The sequence below is a fragment of the Poecilia reticulata genome, chromosome 12 (assembly GCF_904066995.2).
Source record: "Poecilia reticulata chromosome 12, P_reticulata-male-v2, whole genome shotgun sequence".
Lineage (NCBI taxonomy): Eukaryota > Metazoa > Chordata > Actinopteri > Cyprinodontiformes > Poeciliidae > Poecilia > Poecilia reticulata.
In genome coordinates, this window is record NC_088841.1 from 22,038,393 (window position 1) to 22,056,414 (window position 18,022).

The 18,022-nt window shown below is 38.9% G+C and overlaps 1 protein-coding gene across 12 annotated transcripts in view; it reads left to right on the forward strand.

The window, feature by feature from the left end:
• Positions 1–18,022, forward strand: part of vav2 (vav 2 guanine nucleotide exchange factor) — a 195,262-nt gene that overhangs the window by 166,240 nt on the left and 11,000 nt on the right. For 5 of the 12 annotated variants that reach the window (XM_081613751.1, XM_081613754.1, XM_081613759.1 and 2 more), the window contains 13 exons: positions 3,349–3,448; positions 5,761–5,856; positions 9,353–9,421; positions 9,710–9,796; positions 10,101–10,189; positions 10,678–10,810; positions 11,187–11,201; positions 11,552–11,661; positions 12,265–12,366; positions 13,730–13,818; positions 15,742–15,755; positions 15,859–15,877; positions 16,578–16,705. In XM_081613751.1, coding sequence (XP_081469877.1) covers positions 3,349–3,448; positions 5,761–5,856; positions 9,353–9,421; positions 9,710–9,796; positions 10,101–10,189; positions 10,678–10,810; positions 11,187–11,201; positions 11,552–11,661; positions 12,265–12,366; positions 13,730–13,818; positions 15,742–15,755; positions 15,859–15,877; positions 16,578–16,705 — 1,051 coding nt within the window. The remainder of the gene's footprint in view (positions 1–3,348; positions 3,449–5,760; positions 5,857–9,352; positions 9,422–9,709; positions 9,797–10,100; positions 10,190–10,677; positions 10,811–11,186; positions 11,202–11,551; positions 11,662–12,264; positions 12,367–13,729; positions 13,819–15,741; positions 15,756–15,858; positions 15,878–16,577; positions 16,706–18,022) is intronic. The other 7 variants (XM_081613757.1, XM_081613758.1, XM_081613761.1 and 4 more) reach the window with 3 other exon arrangements.

The following is an 18,022-nucleotide window of genomic DNA, read 5'->3' on the forward strand; positions in this document are numbered from 1 at the left end:
TTACCCTAATCAAATCCTTTGAATGAAATGTAGCTTAAACATTTCTATTTTTTCTATTTGAGACTTTATTTAAAGTTTTGTCTCAGAAGCCATTTTGTTTAACCACCAGACTGGATGAGAAGTTTGTCTTTTCATCACACATAGTGAGGAGGATGGTACAAATTACAAATATGTGAAGTTAAGTTTGAACTTTTCTGCGACAAACAATCCTGTTTGCCTACCGAAAAGTACAACAGATTGAAAAGGCATTTATTTCTTCCAAAGAAAACTCCTGGGAGCTTTTGGATATTTGATATTCAAGAACATTTCAATCAGAGATCTGGTGGTTTCTCCCTGAGAACAGCTAACGAGGCCAAATCAACAGTAATGGTTCACCAAACCCAAGATAAGTCTCACACATAGATCTTTAAGAAAACCTTTAGGCTGAGGTGAAAAGAAAAGGGAATGAGTGTTTTTACACGATGACCGTTACATTTTCATCTGCTGCAGTTTGCTTTCCCGCCTCACCGTTTTAAAAAGCTGTTCCCCTCCTCGCCTGTGGTGGCGCTGCATTACAAACTACTGTGCTGAAAGAAATTACCTTTCAACAAAACATGAACGCAACTTTCTACTTCTCAAAATGTAAGCAAAAATTCAAGTGAGGTCAGATTGTAGCGCTTGTATTTGGTAAAACACTACAAGCCATTTCTCTTTCTTGTACTAGACTCTCATGTTTGTTTTGGTTGTATTTACCCAGAATGCCTTGCACTATAACCCATTTCTGCTTGCATCCACATATTCATTCGAACCGCACTACGACGTTTTATGTGTGCCAGAGTTCACTTTTCGTTTCGATTGCGCATTCACTCCTCCACAAACGAATTGGACTTCCCAGGCAAACGAGCTGGAGTTCGATTAAAACGGACTAAACAGGGCTGGTGTGAACGAGAGGGAGACCAGGACTCTGAGCGATCTCTGTGTGAAACGTTTAAACTGCATATTTCTCAACACTTTCCACACATTTATCCACATCTATAAGGTAAAAACAGTAAAAATGAAGCGCATGGCACGCAGAATTTTGCAGCTCCGCTCCCAGCTTGCAGATCTCTTCCTCTCTCCAACTCACCCTTCTCAAGACTCAGTGTAAGAGCCTTGCCAGCTCTGTTGAAGGGGTGAGGGGTGGAGTACTGCGCCAGCCGTGCCAACGTCCTACTTCCAATGTGTGCCACGTGTAGCAGCGTCCTCCAGGCAAGATGACTTTGAACTGGCTCCCAGCTGAACCATCCCAGATCTGTGTCAGTGTCCCATTGTAGCGTCTAATGAAGCACCGCTTGGAACCACGGGATATTTTTCCTCTCACACTGATAACAGGAAATCTGCCTTTCATTAGAGCTCTGTGATTACAATTTGTTGGCAGTAAGATGCCACCCTGACGAACGCCGCCTCGAGTTCAGCCTGCTTTACTTTTCTAATCAGAACACATTTATTCACACAATCATTTATCTGCCCCCCCCTGTGGTGGTAAACGTCTCTTAAACTGACCTCTGGAACTGTGTTATTAATCTTAAAACGAACGTGCGGCACACAGCCTGCAGGCCGGGAATCACAGAGCAGTTCAGAGCTAATTATGGACTCAGACAGTGATCTCTCTTTTATCTCTCATATTGTATCTTAAACATTTCAGACGTTCCAAAGAGCCACATTAGTTCTCATTAAGCCTAAGATAGTAGCTCAAGCATGCAAATTCAGTCTCAGAGGACGGCCGCAGATATCTCAGTCAGATTGTGAGTGAGATATCTCAGTCACAATCTCGTCTGTTTCAAGTGATGTTTCAATTTGTGCCAGATTGAGGCGCATATTGCATTAGGTTATTTATAGATTAGATTTTTCAGTTTAATTAAAAATGTGACGGTGAGGACAGAACAGAAAAACCCAACCTGGACATGAGCCTTTAAATCTAACGTACATTTGTTTTGTACTTCTGGATGTTGGAAATATTTATTAGTATTCATGGTTAAGATATTCAGAAAGTCTTAAACCTGAATTCGCTTTTACTACAGTAGCTTTATCTCTCTCTGGAAAATATCCAACGTTAAAAAATTATTAATCTGGAATTATGAACAACTATATAAAAATAAAAGGTTCTGTGTTTTTGTGTCAGAGGAAATTAGTAACCAAATTATTATTTGGAATTAGGTAATTTAGCCATAAATGCACATAAATCTGATCATAAGATGGCATCAAAAAGTCTTCCAATGTTCTCCTTGGTATGTGCTAAATATGCATCAACAGGCATTAAGAGTAGAAATCCACCATCTATGTAATTGATTTTGGTGAATTTTGTCAACAAGCAGGTTAGTAAAATCACCTGTTGTGCAATTATTGGTATTTAAGTAATACATATGCAGCCCGCTTTGTACCTGGTGAATGTCTGTGTTTATTTGATCTCATGTTTGCGATTCTAGTTCAGGTTCTAGAGATGTTTTCATGGCATAACTCCCAAATACTTGAATGCTGCTCTTTTCTACAGTCCTCTTAACAAAATTTTGGAGATTTTATTTTCCTGGCCTTCCTTTCCAACTCGTTTTATGTGTGGCAGCAGAATAAAACGCCCTGTAGCTACAGGCTAAAATAAATTAGCCTCTGTGTCACATCATGTATTTGCCCGAGGGAAAAAACTCCAATACATTTTTAGGGTATAAAAATTGTACCCTCAACAAATGTGCTCAAATTAGAGGTTGTGATTATTTGACTGCAGTAAAGGAATAATAATTTTGTGGGTTTTTATCAATTTTGGACAGGGGTGAAAATAAATGTGTCTGTTCATATACTGAGTGATAACATACTAACAGATTAAACTGTAATAATCTGAACCTCCACTTTCATTTTTGTGTTTTATTGAAATTAAATTGTACAAAGATAGTAGTACCACATCATATTCTGTGATCAAATTAAATGACTGACTCTCTTTATGTACTAGGAGGGAGAATTCACCTGTGCAACTTTCTAAAAAAAAGAAATTCAGTTTTTTTTTAGCTTTCTTTTGGTTTTTGGATGTGGTTGTGCGCTTTTGCTCTTTTATGGCGTAAGAAAGAATCCCTCAGGAAAAAAAACCTCAAAGGTAAAGGAACTATGAGTATTCACATGAATTAATTTCCCCCACTTTACTGTCCGTCCCACTTTAAGATTCATGCATATTGTGTGTGTCGGTGTGAGTTCTGTGTCCACTTCATGTGAACAGAACTGACAGAAAGGTCAAACACACATTCACCTTACTTCCTCTAACGTGTCCTTTTCCCACCGAATCCTGAAAGGATGATGAGGCGTGACAGTTTGGATTAATGCAGAGATCTGTCCCCCCCCCCTCAGGTTGCTGATCTACGGTCAGTACTGCAGCCACATGGAGAACGCCCAGAAGACACTGGATGAGCTAATAGCAACACGGGAGGATGTGAAGATTAAAGTGGAGGTAAGCTACTTTTAGCGCTAACTATGCAGACTTTTGTTTAAAGAAATTACAGTAAATTTGCAGGTGGGATTCAGTTCATTTGACCGATTATGTAAACATCAGCGACATCTAATGCGCTGTTGCTGTAAAGCTTCATCTAATATAGCTTAAAATAACGAGTGGAAATTTGACACCATTTCTATCCAACAAGTGATTTTTTTTTAAAAAAAGAGATTTATTTTACATCAGCGTACAAGACAAAAAAAACAACAAGCAGAAATTATTGTTTTATGGAATGAATATTATTAACTGTGTACGTGAAACTGTATAAGCAATGATGATGGGAAAGAAGAAAAAGGTATGCAGTAATTTTATATCTATTATCTGTTGAATACAGAAAGCAAAAACTGCTGCATACAGCTTCAAAGTTGATGTCAAATTATTACGTTTTATGGCTAATTATTTATTTTTAGAAGAATAATAGTTGCCTTTTGAGTATTTACAAACTTCGCTACTTTTGTTTTTATTTTTCCAATCTGCTTTGCGTCTGGCTGCTGTAAAGGCTGTTCAGATGAAATGCAATTGGCTGCAAAGTTAATAAAGTTAATGAAAATGAACTTAATCACAAAAACCTCATTTGCACTTAGCTCGTCGCAAAATGACCTGCTAGCATGGCTGCAGAGAGCTCAGGGGAAAATGTTAACGATGCCGGTGGAGCAGCAGAGCGGCTGCTTCAACACGGAGTGAAGTCATTCTTCTGTCTGCTGTTACCTTGAAGGAAGCCTGCTGTCAGGATTCATTTGGTGCTCACAGGCCAAAATGTTACTGCTAGTGGAATTTCACCCTAATTAACCATTAATCCAAACATCAAGAGCTTCAGCTGTTGTGAAGAACGGCTTAGTGTCCGGGAAGGTTCAGGGCGTCTCCGAAGAGTTTGCCAAGGAGTGGCAGCTTCTAGTTGTTATGCATGAGGCTTTTGGACCCTGGACTGGTGTCGAAGAAAGTGGAAAATTAGAAATGTTTCATTTAAGAACAACAACACAAAGACTGAGGTTCTCCTAAAGGGATCTGGACCGGGCTGCAGAGGGATGAGGTTATTTCCTCAGATGACGATGCTCCCTTTGAACCATCTTGGATAGGAAAAGAAAACAAATAAACTTTCCAGAGAACCAGAATTAACACTGCAAAAACACAAAATCTTACAAAAATCTTTCAAAATCTTAAATTTGTTCTAGTTTCTAGTGCAAATATTTTGGTTTGTCCTATTTCAAGTCCACTAACTTCAAAAAGTTGACTCATGAAGCCTCGATAGCTTGGTAGAAAGTTACTTGCAAGTTAGTTTATCTTATTTCAAGTTTGCTAAGATATTTCCACTAGAAACTAGACCAAAATTACTTGGTAAGATTTTGTGTTTTTGCAGTAATAAGCTATGAATCCTGTGTCACCTGACAGTGGAGAATCTTGGGAACTTTTATGAGTGAATGTGCAGAATTTTAGCTGCTTTAAAAATGTGACCAACATAAACCAACTTTATCCAACAATACAGGAGCAAATCAGTGTTGAGCAAAACCTTTTTCCAGCTCATTTCTGGGCCCAAATCCCAACTACTGGAACCCCACTGACACTTTGCATAAACTTCATTTATCCCCTAATAAAATCATTTTAAACTTGTAAAGTCTGCGTTACTTATTTTGGATTCAGCCAAAGTGAGATCTAACAAACAGATCTGACTCGTTAAAGCTTGAGGAAAAACTGCTTCTGTCTCAGAGCGTTGGCTCGGCCTGCAGGACGTGAACGAGTGTCATTCCTTGAGCAGAGCTGTTGTGTAACAGTTGCATCAGCAGTCTGTGAGCAGCGAAGGGGCTGTGGGTGCCACTGACGGCGTAATGGGGTGATCACAGCCTGAGAGCGTCTCAGACTGGGCCAGCTTTGTAGCGCCCTAAATCAGCTTCTCAGGGTCTCTTTAAAAACCTTGTTGGCGGGGAGCGATAAGCTGTTAGGTGGAAATAAGCTTCCACACAAACCGCTGCGAGGGAACAACAGCGGCTCTGTCGGCTGATGATGCAGAGTTTAATCTAAATGTTTTCATTATTTGGAGGAATTTCTCTGTCAGCATGCAGACCATGCAGTTGGGCTCAAGTTCTGCCACTGAGAGAGCAGAATAATAAAAAAACACACACCTCACTGTTATTACTGGAATGCAGCAATAAATTATTTAACAATGCTTGTGGAAAATGAACAATTCTTTATTATGCAACATATGATGATGATGATGATGATGATGATGATGATGATGATGATGATGATGATGACTGCTCATGTTGTTCCTGCAGGAATGCACCATGAAGGTGCAGGAGGGGAAGTTCAAGCTGCAGGATCTCTTGGTGGTTCCCATGCAGAGGGTGCTGAAGTATCACCTACTACTGAAGGTAAGGAGCTCTTCCTCCTGACCAGCAGCGTCCTCCGTTTCACACAACTTAATCCCACTTTGGGCATTTGAAGAGTGAGTTGACAGATCGCCTTTAAATGCGCTGCAGCTCTGTCATTTTCTCTTCTACTGGACTTGAAATGCATCTCTTTGAAGACGGAGCTGATGAAAATCCTCACAGCTTTAAATGTCGAGCTGTCAATGTCTGTATCAAGCGCAGTCCTGAAAAGTTTGAAGCCTCCTAGTGGAGGAAAGATTAAATGTCCCAGAATCACTTTAAAAAAGAAAAAAATCAAACAAGTGGATTTATTAAAGCATCAGAAGTTGGCACAGTAAGTGGAGCTGATTGTGTCAGCTGCTATAAATATGTTTCAGTTTAACATGTTGCTTATTAAGTTATAATTTCCTTTACTGTTTGTTCTGGTTTAGAAAGAAACTAAACGGTTATAGAAACACAGTTTTAACTCATTTCATAGTCAGTCATTCATAAAACTGTAAAGAGGATTCCCATACGATGCATTAAAAAACATTTAGTCATGTTCAGTCTGCAGATTCTGTTTTTTTCTTCGGGTTTTCTGCAATAGGACAGAACAGAACAGCACCCACTGTTGAGGTGTATATATTTATAACAAATAAAGATGTTTTAATTGTGGCCTACATTTGTTTTTAGCCCACTGAGTCAAAGGTTTGGTAATCAACAGGATAAAATACTTACATTTCAAATTAAAAGCATGCTAATAAAACACAGGACGAAGCACACAGGTTCATCCTGTGACACTCTGCTTTATGTTAGTTTGCTTCATGAAATCCAAACAAAACACTGATTACTTTTTTGCTGTTACTATTAAATAACAAGTGGATCGCTGATGATTGTTTCACCCTCATCTTCCAAATCACTTGGCAAATAAGTTACTTGGCTGCAAGTCGACTGTGAACGCTGCGACTTTTCTGTTTTGTGTGTATCGAACCGCTGCAGGAGCCACAGCAAGCCTCCCAGGCCAAATCAGCCGTGCGCTAATCAGATTAAACACACCCCATTTCACCGCCTCCCGCAACTTTGCAGGAGAGCGTTGGCGCTCGCGCGGCGCCCCGAGGGCGCGCCATGCTGACAGGTCCTGTGTTTGTGTGGAGGGGCGCTTACGCAGGTCTAATCACGCCTGAGGGCATCGCTTCACTTAATGCTGCGCAGATATCATCGCAGCAGAGCTCACCGTTTGTTCGTGGTGTGAACAGATCCTTTATGCGTTGTGAATGAAGAGAAGCCAGCGTCTCGGATGTCCCTGAGCAGCGATTGATTTTGTTGATTTTAATCCCAGCTTTGAACTGAAGGAAGGTTATGATTCCAGGCTTTCTTTAAACAAATGCACTTTGTGCAGAAATAATTTGCAAGAAAAGCGTCAGTGTTTTTGAAAAACATCAGTAGCTGGTTTGTTTTTGTGGTTTCTTTTTTTCATAATGTATTATAATTAGGGAATTGATTTAGTGCCACCATAATAAAGCATGTAGTTACCCTTTCTGGTTATGAAAATATGTTTTTTGCTGCTATTGCATTCACCTGTTCATCATTTCTGCAGTAACTACGTGTTAGACACCGACAGCTTTTACTCTTGCACATTTTACCCAAGAGAGATGAAATGCTGTGCTAACTATGTGCATAAAAGCATGTTACTGTAAGCTGGTGGCTGATTATTTTTAGACATTTAGCATCAGAAGCCGTCATCCTCTGTGAAGCTCATGTATGTAGGCTGCAGCACAGGGGAATCCCTGAACAGCACCATTTACCATTTGTCACTTCAAAACTTCATTTTGTCTCATGTGAAATCAGACATTGAGGAACAAAACTGGGTGAACATGTGTTGTGTTGTAGCCTGTAAGCTAACAGAATCTGAGAACCTCAGTATGTTGCTTGGAAAGGCTGAGTTAGTTACTTTTAGTGTTTTATTTGCAAGCCTAACAAAGAAATGCCTCATTTTAGTGAATGAAACATTTAAAGTAACATTTCCCAGCTGAACAGACAAGACGGCACTCTTGTTGCGAGCATCGGCTGACATGTTTTGTACATTAATGAAAAATAAAACTTGTGCTGTGTTGTGGTTTTAGTGCACAGGAGAATTTCAGTCAGTCAGTTACATCATCAACAAAAAGTTGATTGATGCCAGTAATTCAATCTGAAATGTGAAACTTACACATTTCACACAGTGATATTTTATCTTTGATTATTTTTGATTATTATGGGTTGCAGCTGATAAAAACCAAGTTTTCTTTAGACAATTTGAATATTCTACATTGCATCATATATTATATATTGCTATTCTTCGACATTTAGCAACATCAGGGAAAGCACTGTCTTGACACCCTCAGAGAAGAGGATAAGTTACTAAATAGAGAAGCTGTTTTATTATTGAAAAGTTGAGTGGAAGGAAAAAATGTGGTAGAATGTTTGGTATTATTACCCAGAAGTAAGATGAGGCCTGTCCTCCCTACAGCCATGCCTCCTCCTAACAGGTTGGAATAGGGATTACTTTAAGAGTGTAGAGTATGAAATGACCACGCTTTGACATGTTGCTGAAACATCCAGCAAACCACAAAGAACAGCAGCAATGATCACGGCACTCAGTGTCCTATTATCTCACATCAGTGTTTTATTTCTCAGATGGGCTGCAGGTCTGTTCAGTTGCATCTAGGCACATTATGTTGTTCTGTTGTTCATAAAGACATGATAAAAAATGAGCCGGGGGGATTATGGAGCTGCCCAGAATTCATAAATTGCTTGTTTATTAGTGGGTCCACCTGATTTCACATGGCTCTGATAAGATTTAATAAGCTGCTGTGAAACTGGGAAAAATGTGTTATCATAAAAAAATGAAGCTCTCGTCTTCATGAAATCACAAACAGTATTTTCTCAGAGTGGCTCTTCAACACTGTTCAGGTTCACTATTGATTTTGTGAAGAATGCATCTGGAGAGATCTGGTTCACTTTAACAAAACACAGTAAGGACAGGAAGTTTATAGAAATTGATATGTAATATAATGTTATTCTTCCCTGATAAAACCTGCCCTGCTACTTAGATACAGTATGTTAGCACATCAGTGGCTCTATTGGTACAGTTAGCACATCGCTAGTTTGCAGAAAATGCCAAATATTCCTACTATATTAACATATAAAGCTAAAAAAAAATGCCAGAGAGAGAAAAAAACAGATTTTTGACACCTTAAACCATGATAAATTTGTGAAGCAATCGCGTGTCATCTGTAGCTTGCTAGCTAAATAAAGCTAGTTAATTAGCTAGCCAAACTGGAAACATTCCCAAGGCATAGTTTACTCTGCTGCCAACTTAGCGACTTTATCATAACTGATGTTGTTGCTGTGCATGGAGTTATTTACTAGCCTTTACATAAATGCTACCTGTGTTCTTTGAGTAGAGACTCTTCTGTCTTTGCAAACCTGAACTAGTCTGAGATAAGATGCAGTTATAATAAATAACTTTTCTTTGCAGGAACTTTTGAGTCACTCAGCTGACCGACCTGAGAGGCAACAACTTAAAGAGGCCCTGGCTGCTATGGAGGTGGTTTTTCCTTTTAATCAAACCTAAAAATGTGTGTTTTTTTTAGAGTTTTCTTTCATTAATAATAACTGGAGTATTGATTAATTCTAGTTTGGACTACTACAATATATTTCCTCTCCTTATTTTGCCTCAGTAATTTAATGTTTCTTTTTAGTTTATTGTGTTATATGCTTATTATATAAATTAGTTTCAATTTTACATGCACGTTTGTTTATATGCAGCCATTTGAACAGTGTGCTCTAGTTTTTACTGAACTTGAGCATTCTGTCTCCAATCATCCCCTTCTAGGACTTGGCCATGTATATCAACGAAGTCAAGAGAGACAACGAGACGCTGAAGAAAATCAGTGAATTCCAAAGTTCAATAGAAAATCTTGTAAGTGCCACTTCTTCCTGCAGTAGAAAAAGATCTGCTAATGATTATTTCTCATCTAAATACCTTGAAAATGTAAATATTTAATGATCTCCCACTATATAAGATGGGCCTGTGGAGCTTCTCTCACCTGTTTGGAATATGAATGCAGTGAAAAGCAGAAATAAAATGTTGCTGAGTAGATCTCCAGGCGGAACTAATGTCCAATCGAGCCTCCAGCACATATCCGTAATTACCAGCTGTGCAACGCTCCGTTTCTGAGTGATGGTGCATCAGATTGCCACCCTGTGTGTCTTTATAATGTAAGCAGCAGGTGAAGCTGGAGGAGTACGGCAGGCCAAAGATAGACGGAGAGCTGAAGGTGTCCTCCATCGTCAACAGAACAAAACAAGACCGGTGAGTTGGAGTTTTGACTGAACTGATGCACCACTACAGCTCAGCACCAACAATTGTGTAACATCTGGGTAATAAAAATTTAAGTATTTTGAAATTTTATGTGCAATGCAATTAACTTTTAGTAAGCTTCTAACAAGATGCTGGCAATAGAGTTATTGTTTAGTAGTAAATATGTGATAACGAAGTAATGGTATGTAATTACCAAAAGTAATGATTATGTCATTAATGTGTAATAAGAGTAACTACCTTAATATTATGAAATTAGCAAAACAATGCCATGTTTTCAATTTAACATAAGATAAAAGTCTAATTACATTTATATTTTTGCAATTAAACTGTTATTACAATCCAATAATTACAACATTTCATCACAAACTGCCGTCTCCAGTCAGTTTCATATCCTTTTACTGAGTCACGTTATGTCACTTCCACCCAGAACCCGTTCATCCCTGTCTGATTACTGACGTGCCACACTTTTCTGTCTGCAGCTACATTTTCCTTTTCGACAAAGTGGTGATTGTTTGCAAGAGAAAAGGCTACAGCTACGAGCTGAAGGAGATCATTGAGCTCCAGCTGTACAAAATGTCAGACGACCCCATGAACAACAGAGACATGAAAAAGGTAAGAAACCAATTTGCCTTTTGTTTTGCTCTGAAATCGGACCGAGCAGAAGCTGTTTGTTCCACAGTTTAATCTCCGCGGCGGCGCCGGCGCTCGTGATCAAACAGCCTGTGTAATCATTACAAATGGTGTCCTTGAGCCGAAGGAGCTTGTTGATGATAATTTCAGATACGTATGAGTAATGCATCGAGGTTGCATCCTGCTTGAACAATCATGTAAATGCAATGAAGGTCATTTAGGATTCATGGAGACATAGTGCATTGTGCCACCGGTCTAACATTGCTTTCTTTTGGTTTGGATCTGCATGACTCCGTCCATGTTTGCATGTGTAACTGGGTCTTTCTCTGGTGTCTTTCTTTTTTTGCATGCCTGCCAGTCAAGTGGAAAAATGGTAAGCCCAAGCGACCCCCTTTTATTTAACTCATCTTCTCATGGAGGCCTATTTTTAGAAGTGTTGTTCTTTGGGTGTCATGCTGTGATTGCACATGTAGCTCTCTGCTCTGTGACCTGCTCTTTTTTTGTTGTTGTTGTTTTGCTCAGATGCATCGCTAAAGCATGCAAGGGATTTTTCTTTATTTCCTCCCCATCTCCGAACCGACTGTGATTACGCACAAAGCACATAAAGTTTGCAAAAATTTGCTTTGATCACTAGCTTTTTTGTTTGTTTTTGTCCATCTCTGTCTGCCACTGCCACCCACATATCCCTCTTCCATCTCCCATACGCTCACTTTTTCTCTCTAGTGGTCTTATGGTTTCTACCTGATCCACCTGCAAGGGAAGCAGGGCTTCCAGTTCTTTTGTAAAACGGAAGAAAACAAGAGGAAGTGGATGGAGCAGTTTGAGATGGCCATGTAAGTATGATTACACAGAGGAAATCAGAGCTACCTGAAGTAATGGGATTTGAATTGCAGCACTTTGCTTTTCTGGGAAATTTGGTCGAGTAAATTGTTTTTTACGTTAAATAGATATTTCTGTTTTTAGCAGCACGCAATGTAGTTTAAAACTTTTAAGCCATCAGAATCAGATTTCTCTTTAAGAAGCAATGTGCTGTTTAGAAGATAAACAATTTTTTGATTAGTTTTTGCTCCACGCCATTGTTTTTTTATTTTTAGTAAAAAGGCCTGGTGGCAAAAACTTGAAACTGCTGCTGTGCAAGTTACTCAACAGGTTGTTGCTAGGCAACCAATATGTGAGTTAGTTTAAGTTACATCCTTGCTTAACTGACCATGAGCCACAAAAGCCTTTCCTCTGCCTACATCCCCCAGAATGCTGTGCGGTTCTGGATCTGAGTTTAGTAAATACTCTACATAATGAATATTCTGTTATATTGATCCAGATCTTGTGTGTATCGTGATGTTAATCTGTTGTCCATCCCTACCGGACGGCGGTTGCGTTCTTGTCAGAATCTGCCTTGGCTGGTCGGTTTATTTTACAAAAAACTATTTATTGTTCAGGTCCAACATCAAGCCTGAGAGAGCTACCGCCAACCAGCACAACTTCCAAATGCACACCTTTGATAAGAACACCAACTGCAGAGCCTGCAAGATGCTCCTAAGGTAGGACTTTTATTTCAGGGCATTTGCAGTGGGGGGTTAGTGACCAGAACCGGCTGGAAATCCCTCTTTTACTCTTAGACTCAATCTTGAAACGCCCTTTTAATAATTAAAACACCAACTTCACCATAGCATGCATACATATGCACTGTTGGAACCGTCTTAGCATTTAGCTAACATCTACAGTCTCTCGTATTTCCGCTCTTGAGGCACCGCCAATCAGCTCAAAGAAAAATCAATTGGCTGCTTTGCAAACGCCAGTAGGGTATCAGGTAGCATTATGTCTTCATCTAGATATTTTCCCAATCTGTATTTTCTTTCAAAAATTTTAGATATACTCTACAAGAAGAATCCACAAATATTTTTGCAAATAAGAAAAATCAGCTAATTCTGAACCTGTTTGTTTTACTGAGATTCTAGCTTTTGGACGAGTGCAAAATTGTGAAGCGGAATGAACATTTTAAATAGTCTCCAATATTTCTTTTCTCTAAAAGACGTGTCTTCATTCCCCTTTACTCTGCTGCCTTTAAATCCGTGGCAACCAAATGTAGACGACAAACGTGTATCGTATTCCTACAGTTTCATACTTTCCATATCAAATCCTGATAAACCACGCAGAAGTTTGTGGAAGACAAATTTGAAAAAGAAAAGATTTATGGAGTGCAGCAAATCATCTCTTAGAGATAAAGAAACAAAAAGAAAGAAAACTGAAGTGAAGCTCCTACTTACGTCCTCAGCTAATGTCCTTCAAGCCTTCCAAACTTGGCTTTAAGACTAAAGCAAATAAACTAAATAAAATCAATTGGTGAAAATACTAAAATACTCCAACTTTAGAGTGAGAACCCTCTGAGCTCACGGATATTTTGAAACATCCCAACTGTAAGCCCAAACCCGAGCTTCCTGGACTGCAGCGGGTCACGACCCGCCGCTGTCGTGGATCACCACTCTCACCTCCATCCCAGTAAGCCGGATCAGCGCCGCTCTGTGTATTGACCCGCACATTTTCCCGGCCTTCGCTGACCTGAATTTCACAGAGCCTTCGGAGGCAGGAGCCAGCCATCTAGATGCTAATTAGCGCTGCATCTCCCGGTGGATCCTGCCGTGATTTATGGGAGTCGGTATTCGGCGCGGCAGCATTGCTATGCATGCAGTGTTTACTGTGGACATTACAGGAACACCTCCAGACCGCGTGGGTCAAAGCGAAACCCGTGTGCTTTATGGTTTTAAAGAATAACACAGCAGGAAACGATGAGAAGGCAGCCATATTTGCAAACTGGGAGAACAAACTGGAGGTTAATGTTCGTCTGAGACACTTCCTGTTTGCATTACAGCTCTGAAAGTTTGTGTGTGTGTGTGTTTCCTCCAGGGGCATCTTCTATCAGGGCTACTACTGCTCTCGCTGTGGAACAGGAGCTCACAAAGAGTGTCTGGAAGTGATCACCATCTGTAAAATCAGTAGGTGTTTTCTTTCTCAGAGCATCTGTTACTCACTTTAGGTTTATGGAGTTAAGAGGCGCTCTTTGGGAGCATTCTGACAAAAACCTGTGTGGCAAATAGTAACGCTAATGGTCTATATGATGACAGTCATCGGTCTAAATCACAGCTCCTTTCCCAATGGCCTTCACCCCTGGGAATATGTGCAAAAAGCCTGAATGCGTCTTTCATTGCAGCGGCATCATCTTAAGACAGCACTTCTAACGTTTTACAGGGTCGGAGTGGACAAACACATGGATCTGTAGCCATTACTCGTTGTGCAACTTTTACAAATCTTGCTGGGTTTTGTAAAGGATTTAGATCTGGGGACAAATATGACCATCAGTCAGTGTTAGTTTTGTCTAGTGAAGCTTTTCTGTATTGATTTTGTTTTATCATCCTGCTAGAAGATCAAACGATGACCGATAATCAGTTTTCTGTTCCATCATTTAAAAAATGTCAGGATGTTATGCTTTACAACAAGACTTCTGGAATAAAAGCACAGGCCCACATCACCACAGCTCCTCCACCGTGCTTACCAGTGGGCATGAGAAGCTTTCCCACATATTCAGCCTTTGTTTTACGAGAGTTTGATGCTGAAAAGTTCAGTTTTTGTCTTTTCAAACCAAAACAGATGATTCCAGTTAAAATCCAATTGTTTATGTTTGTGATGGTAGACCAGAAAATCCTATATTTTCTTTAAATCATAGTAGCATCACTCTTCATACCATGCTAAAGTTCCCAGGGCTTTTGGAAGATAAAACGGCGCCACAGGAACACAGATCCTCCTCTTTACTTAAAAGTAGGAATTTGAGGTGTTTTTCCTCATATTCAAAGTTTCTTTCACAGCAGATTCTTGTAGGGTATGTTTTCTTTTTATGAAAAGCTTCATTTGATTTCATTTCATTCCATTTTGTGTTCAATTTAAGGGACAAATGTCCAGAATCAATAAATAAACACTAAAACATTTGTAGCCTAAGCTAAATTGCACTTAACAGTCCACAGAGGGGTTTCTAAATAAAACCAAACAAATGATATATTTTAACAGTTTAATATCATTTAATACCATTTAATATTAACATGCTTAGAATGGTGATGGTGAGAGAGCCTGTTAACCTCACTGGATAAATGCAGTCATGTAAAAGATAAATATACATTTTTATTAGTGTGAGATTGTGTGGTTGTATTCGTGTCAAGGTTTTTTACACATGTTTACAAGAAGCAGCAAAAAGGTAAACATGGCATCCAGGAAGCAGCAGGAGAAACCGGGAGGAAGGTGGGATTAATTCATTGTGTCGTTGAGTTTGGTACCAAAGAGGGAAACAGCAACTGGGAGTCAGGATGAATCATGGGAAAGCCGTTTCAGACCACAGGGGGGTTCAGACTTGGTTTTGCAAGAATGATTTGCTCCAGTGAGATCCAGGGTTTTGGCAGTGCTGCTCTTTAAAATTAATGATCAATTTTAACAGATTTTCTATCTGTATTGTTGGATCCTAAAACACCAAATATCCTTTTTTTTATTATTATTAAGCACAAGCTTAAAAAATTTAATTTGTGTGTTGCAGCATATTTGCACATTATCATCCGGTTTCCAGCTGGATTATTCTTAGCCATCCCTTCAGGGGGATTCACAACCCCAAATGTGTCCCACAGATTTCTTCAACTTTAGCTCAGATGAGCACTGAGATCCTTGGGTGTTTATTAAAGTTCATGTCAGTTTAGCAGAGGAAACCTGATGTAAGCATAGCAAAAAGAATCAAACAGAGCTGCTAGGACAAAATTAAATATTGTTTTCCACCTCCATACTTCCTGATATAAAGTTACACATTAGTGAATCTGCATCTAACTAGAAAACACACTTTAATGCTTATTATTTAAAAAAAACTTTATTTTTTCTTGTTTCAGATCCTCACGACATGGTGAGTTTACTTCTAAACAGCAAAATTCTCCTCAGTTAAAGTTAAACATACAATATTTAAGTTATGATAAGTTTCTGATTTTGCATGTGTGTTTGTTTTGCAGGAGCCTGGAATGTCACCAGGTCAGTTTTCTCCTAACTTTGACCTGAGGCTTGATGTTCTGATAGCTGTCCTGCTTGGTGTCGCTGCACAGCTCTCTGTCGCCATCTTCTGGACATTTCAGAAGATTGCTCTTCAGCGTGAGAGCCAATGGAGAGCATTGATTGGACCGAATATTATTAGTTTAATCAGAACTGGTCATTTAAAAAAGATTTCTTACACACAGAATTAATAAAAACGAACTTGTGGTTCAAAAAGGACTCATAAATGTTCTACTTCAGTCGTTATGTAGTCTATATCAGGGGTGTCGAAACCTAAAACATGGCCTACATTCTGGGAAAAACACTATTGTTTGTTCATAAAAATAAAATATCAGTGTTATAATTTTATGATTTTTTTTCTTAATTTAAACTTGATAAAAATACTTTTAAAAAGTGTGTTCTATATAGTCATTTCATTTTGTTAATGTTAACTGTGACAGCTTAGGGCTAAAGTAATAGTAGCTTCATTTCATGAATCCTCCAAATAAAATATCAAAAAAGGGAACAGCTAGCCAAAATATTTATAAATAAGTTCTGCAACCAAATATCAATTAAATTGTGATTATAGTGTGTTTACTTTAGACATTTCCTGCTGTATTTGGCCTCATAAATGCTCATTTAACTCTTCCCTCTGTCTTTAATGGAGCTGTTGCTTTCTGATTTTTCTTCAAATTGTTTCTAGGTCCAAAGATGGTGGCTGTGAGGAACTACCACGGCACGCCGACGCCTCCAGGGAAGACGCCTCTCTGTTTCCAAACAGGAGACTTCATCGAGCTGCTAAAGGGGGATCCGGACACCCCGTGGTGGGAGGTACAGCTGCCCCCCACTCAGAGTCCAAAAACCAGAACATTTACTGACAAAAACAAACACAGATTACAAAATTAAATACTTGATCAATATAAATATATGTATAGTTCTAACAGTAGGAGAAAATAATCTGAAATTTGATTAAAATAATAAAACTAAATCTTCAAAAAGGTTTATAACTGTTCAGGTAAAAAACTAACAAAAATCCAGAAGTCAAATCAGACAAAAATCAGAGATTGAAAATAAAAAATATGATTGAAATTGAAGACTTAACACTAAAGTTACATTTTCACTGTTGTTTTTACTTCTATTTTTTTATTTAGACACAACCATTTCTGTTTCAGTGGCTTAGTAAGCACCATCTCATATTTAGTAATCGCCCTTTACTGAGACATCTTGGATCAGTAAACCCATATATTTCTGGTCTTATCCGAGCAGAGACCTCCCCATCACATGCATGTTTTAACTTTTTATTTTCCAGTGGTATTTTCTGCTTTAAATACACTGCAGCAAGTCGCAGATGGACTCAGCTCAAGCTCAGTTGTTGCAGAGAAGCTGTCATTTTACGATTTAGCCACTAGAGGCACCGACTAGCATCTCTTACTGCTTAAGATGTTAATTAATGACACTAATTAACCCTTTTAATTTATTTTCTTTCACATACAGGCATGTTTTAACACAAAGACATCGGTAATGATGTTCAAAACAAACATCAATGCGGGTTTGTTTTGCATAAACTTCGAGTTGACTGAGCATTTCTGTATATTAAAGCTTTCTGTGGTGAAATAATCGGTGCACTGTCTGAAATCTAAAGCTTGGCCAGAACTGGGTCATCAACAGGACAACAGACACAAACACTGCAGCAAATGTATGTATGAATGGCTGGAAAACAATAATCAAAGTCCAGATCATCGTATCTTAGTGGGACGTGAAGCAAGAAATGACAGAAAACATCAAAAGTTATTGATGCTAAAGCAATTCTACCAGCTTTTCACTCTGTTTTTTCCCCACCTTTTACAAAAAGAACACAGTTGATGGTGTATTGAAAAACAGAGCTTTACTGCCAAAGCTGATTAACACATTTAATGAATTGCTAGGCCTTGATATTTCTGTGAGGATTCAGCTGAGACTTGTGGAAGTCATTAATTTCAGGACGGCTGGAAAACCTTCTAGAAACTGTTAATAATAATAATACCAGAAACATTAACACATAAACCTGCAATTTACTCTATGTTCCTTCTTTTTTTATTTGTGTTTCACATTTGAAAATGCTGATTGCATTGTCTTATTAAAACCTGCAGAGGGGATTTCCCTATTACA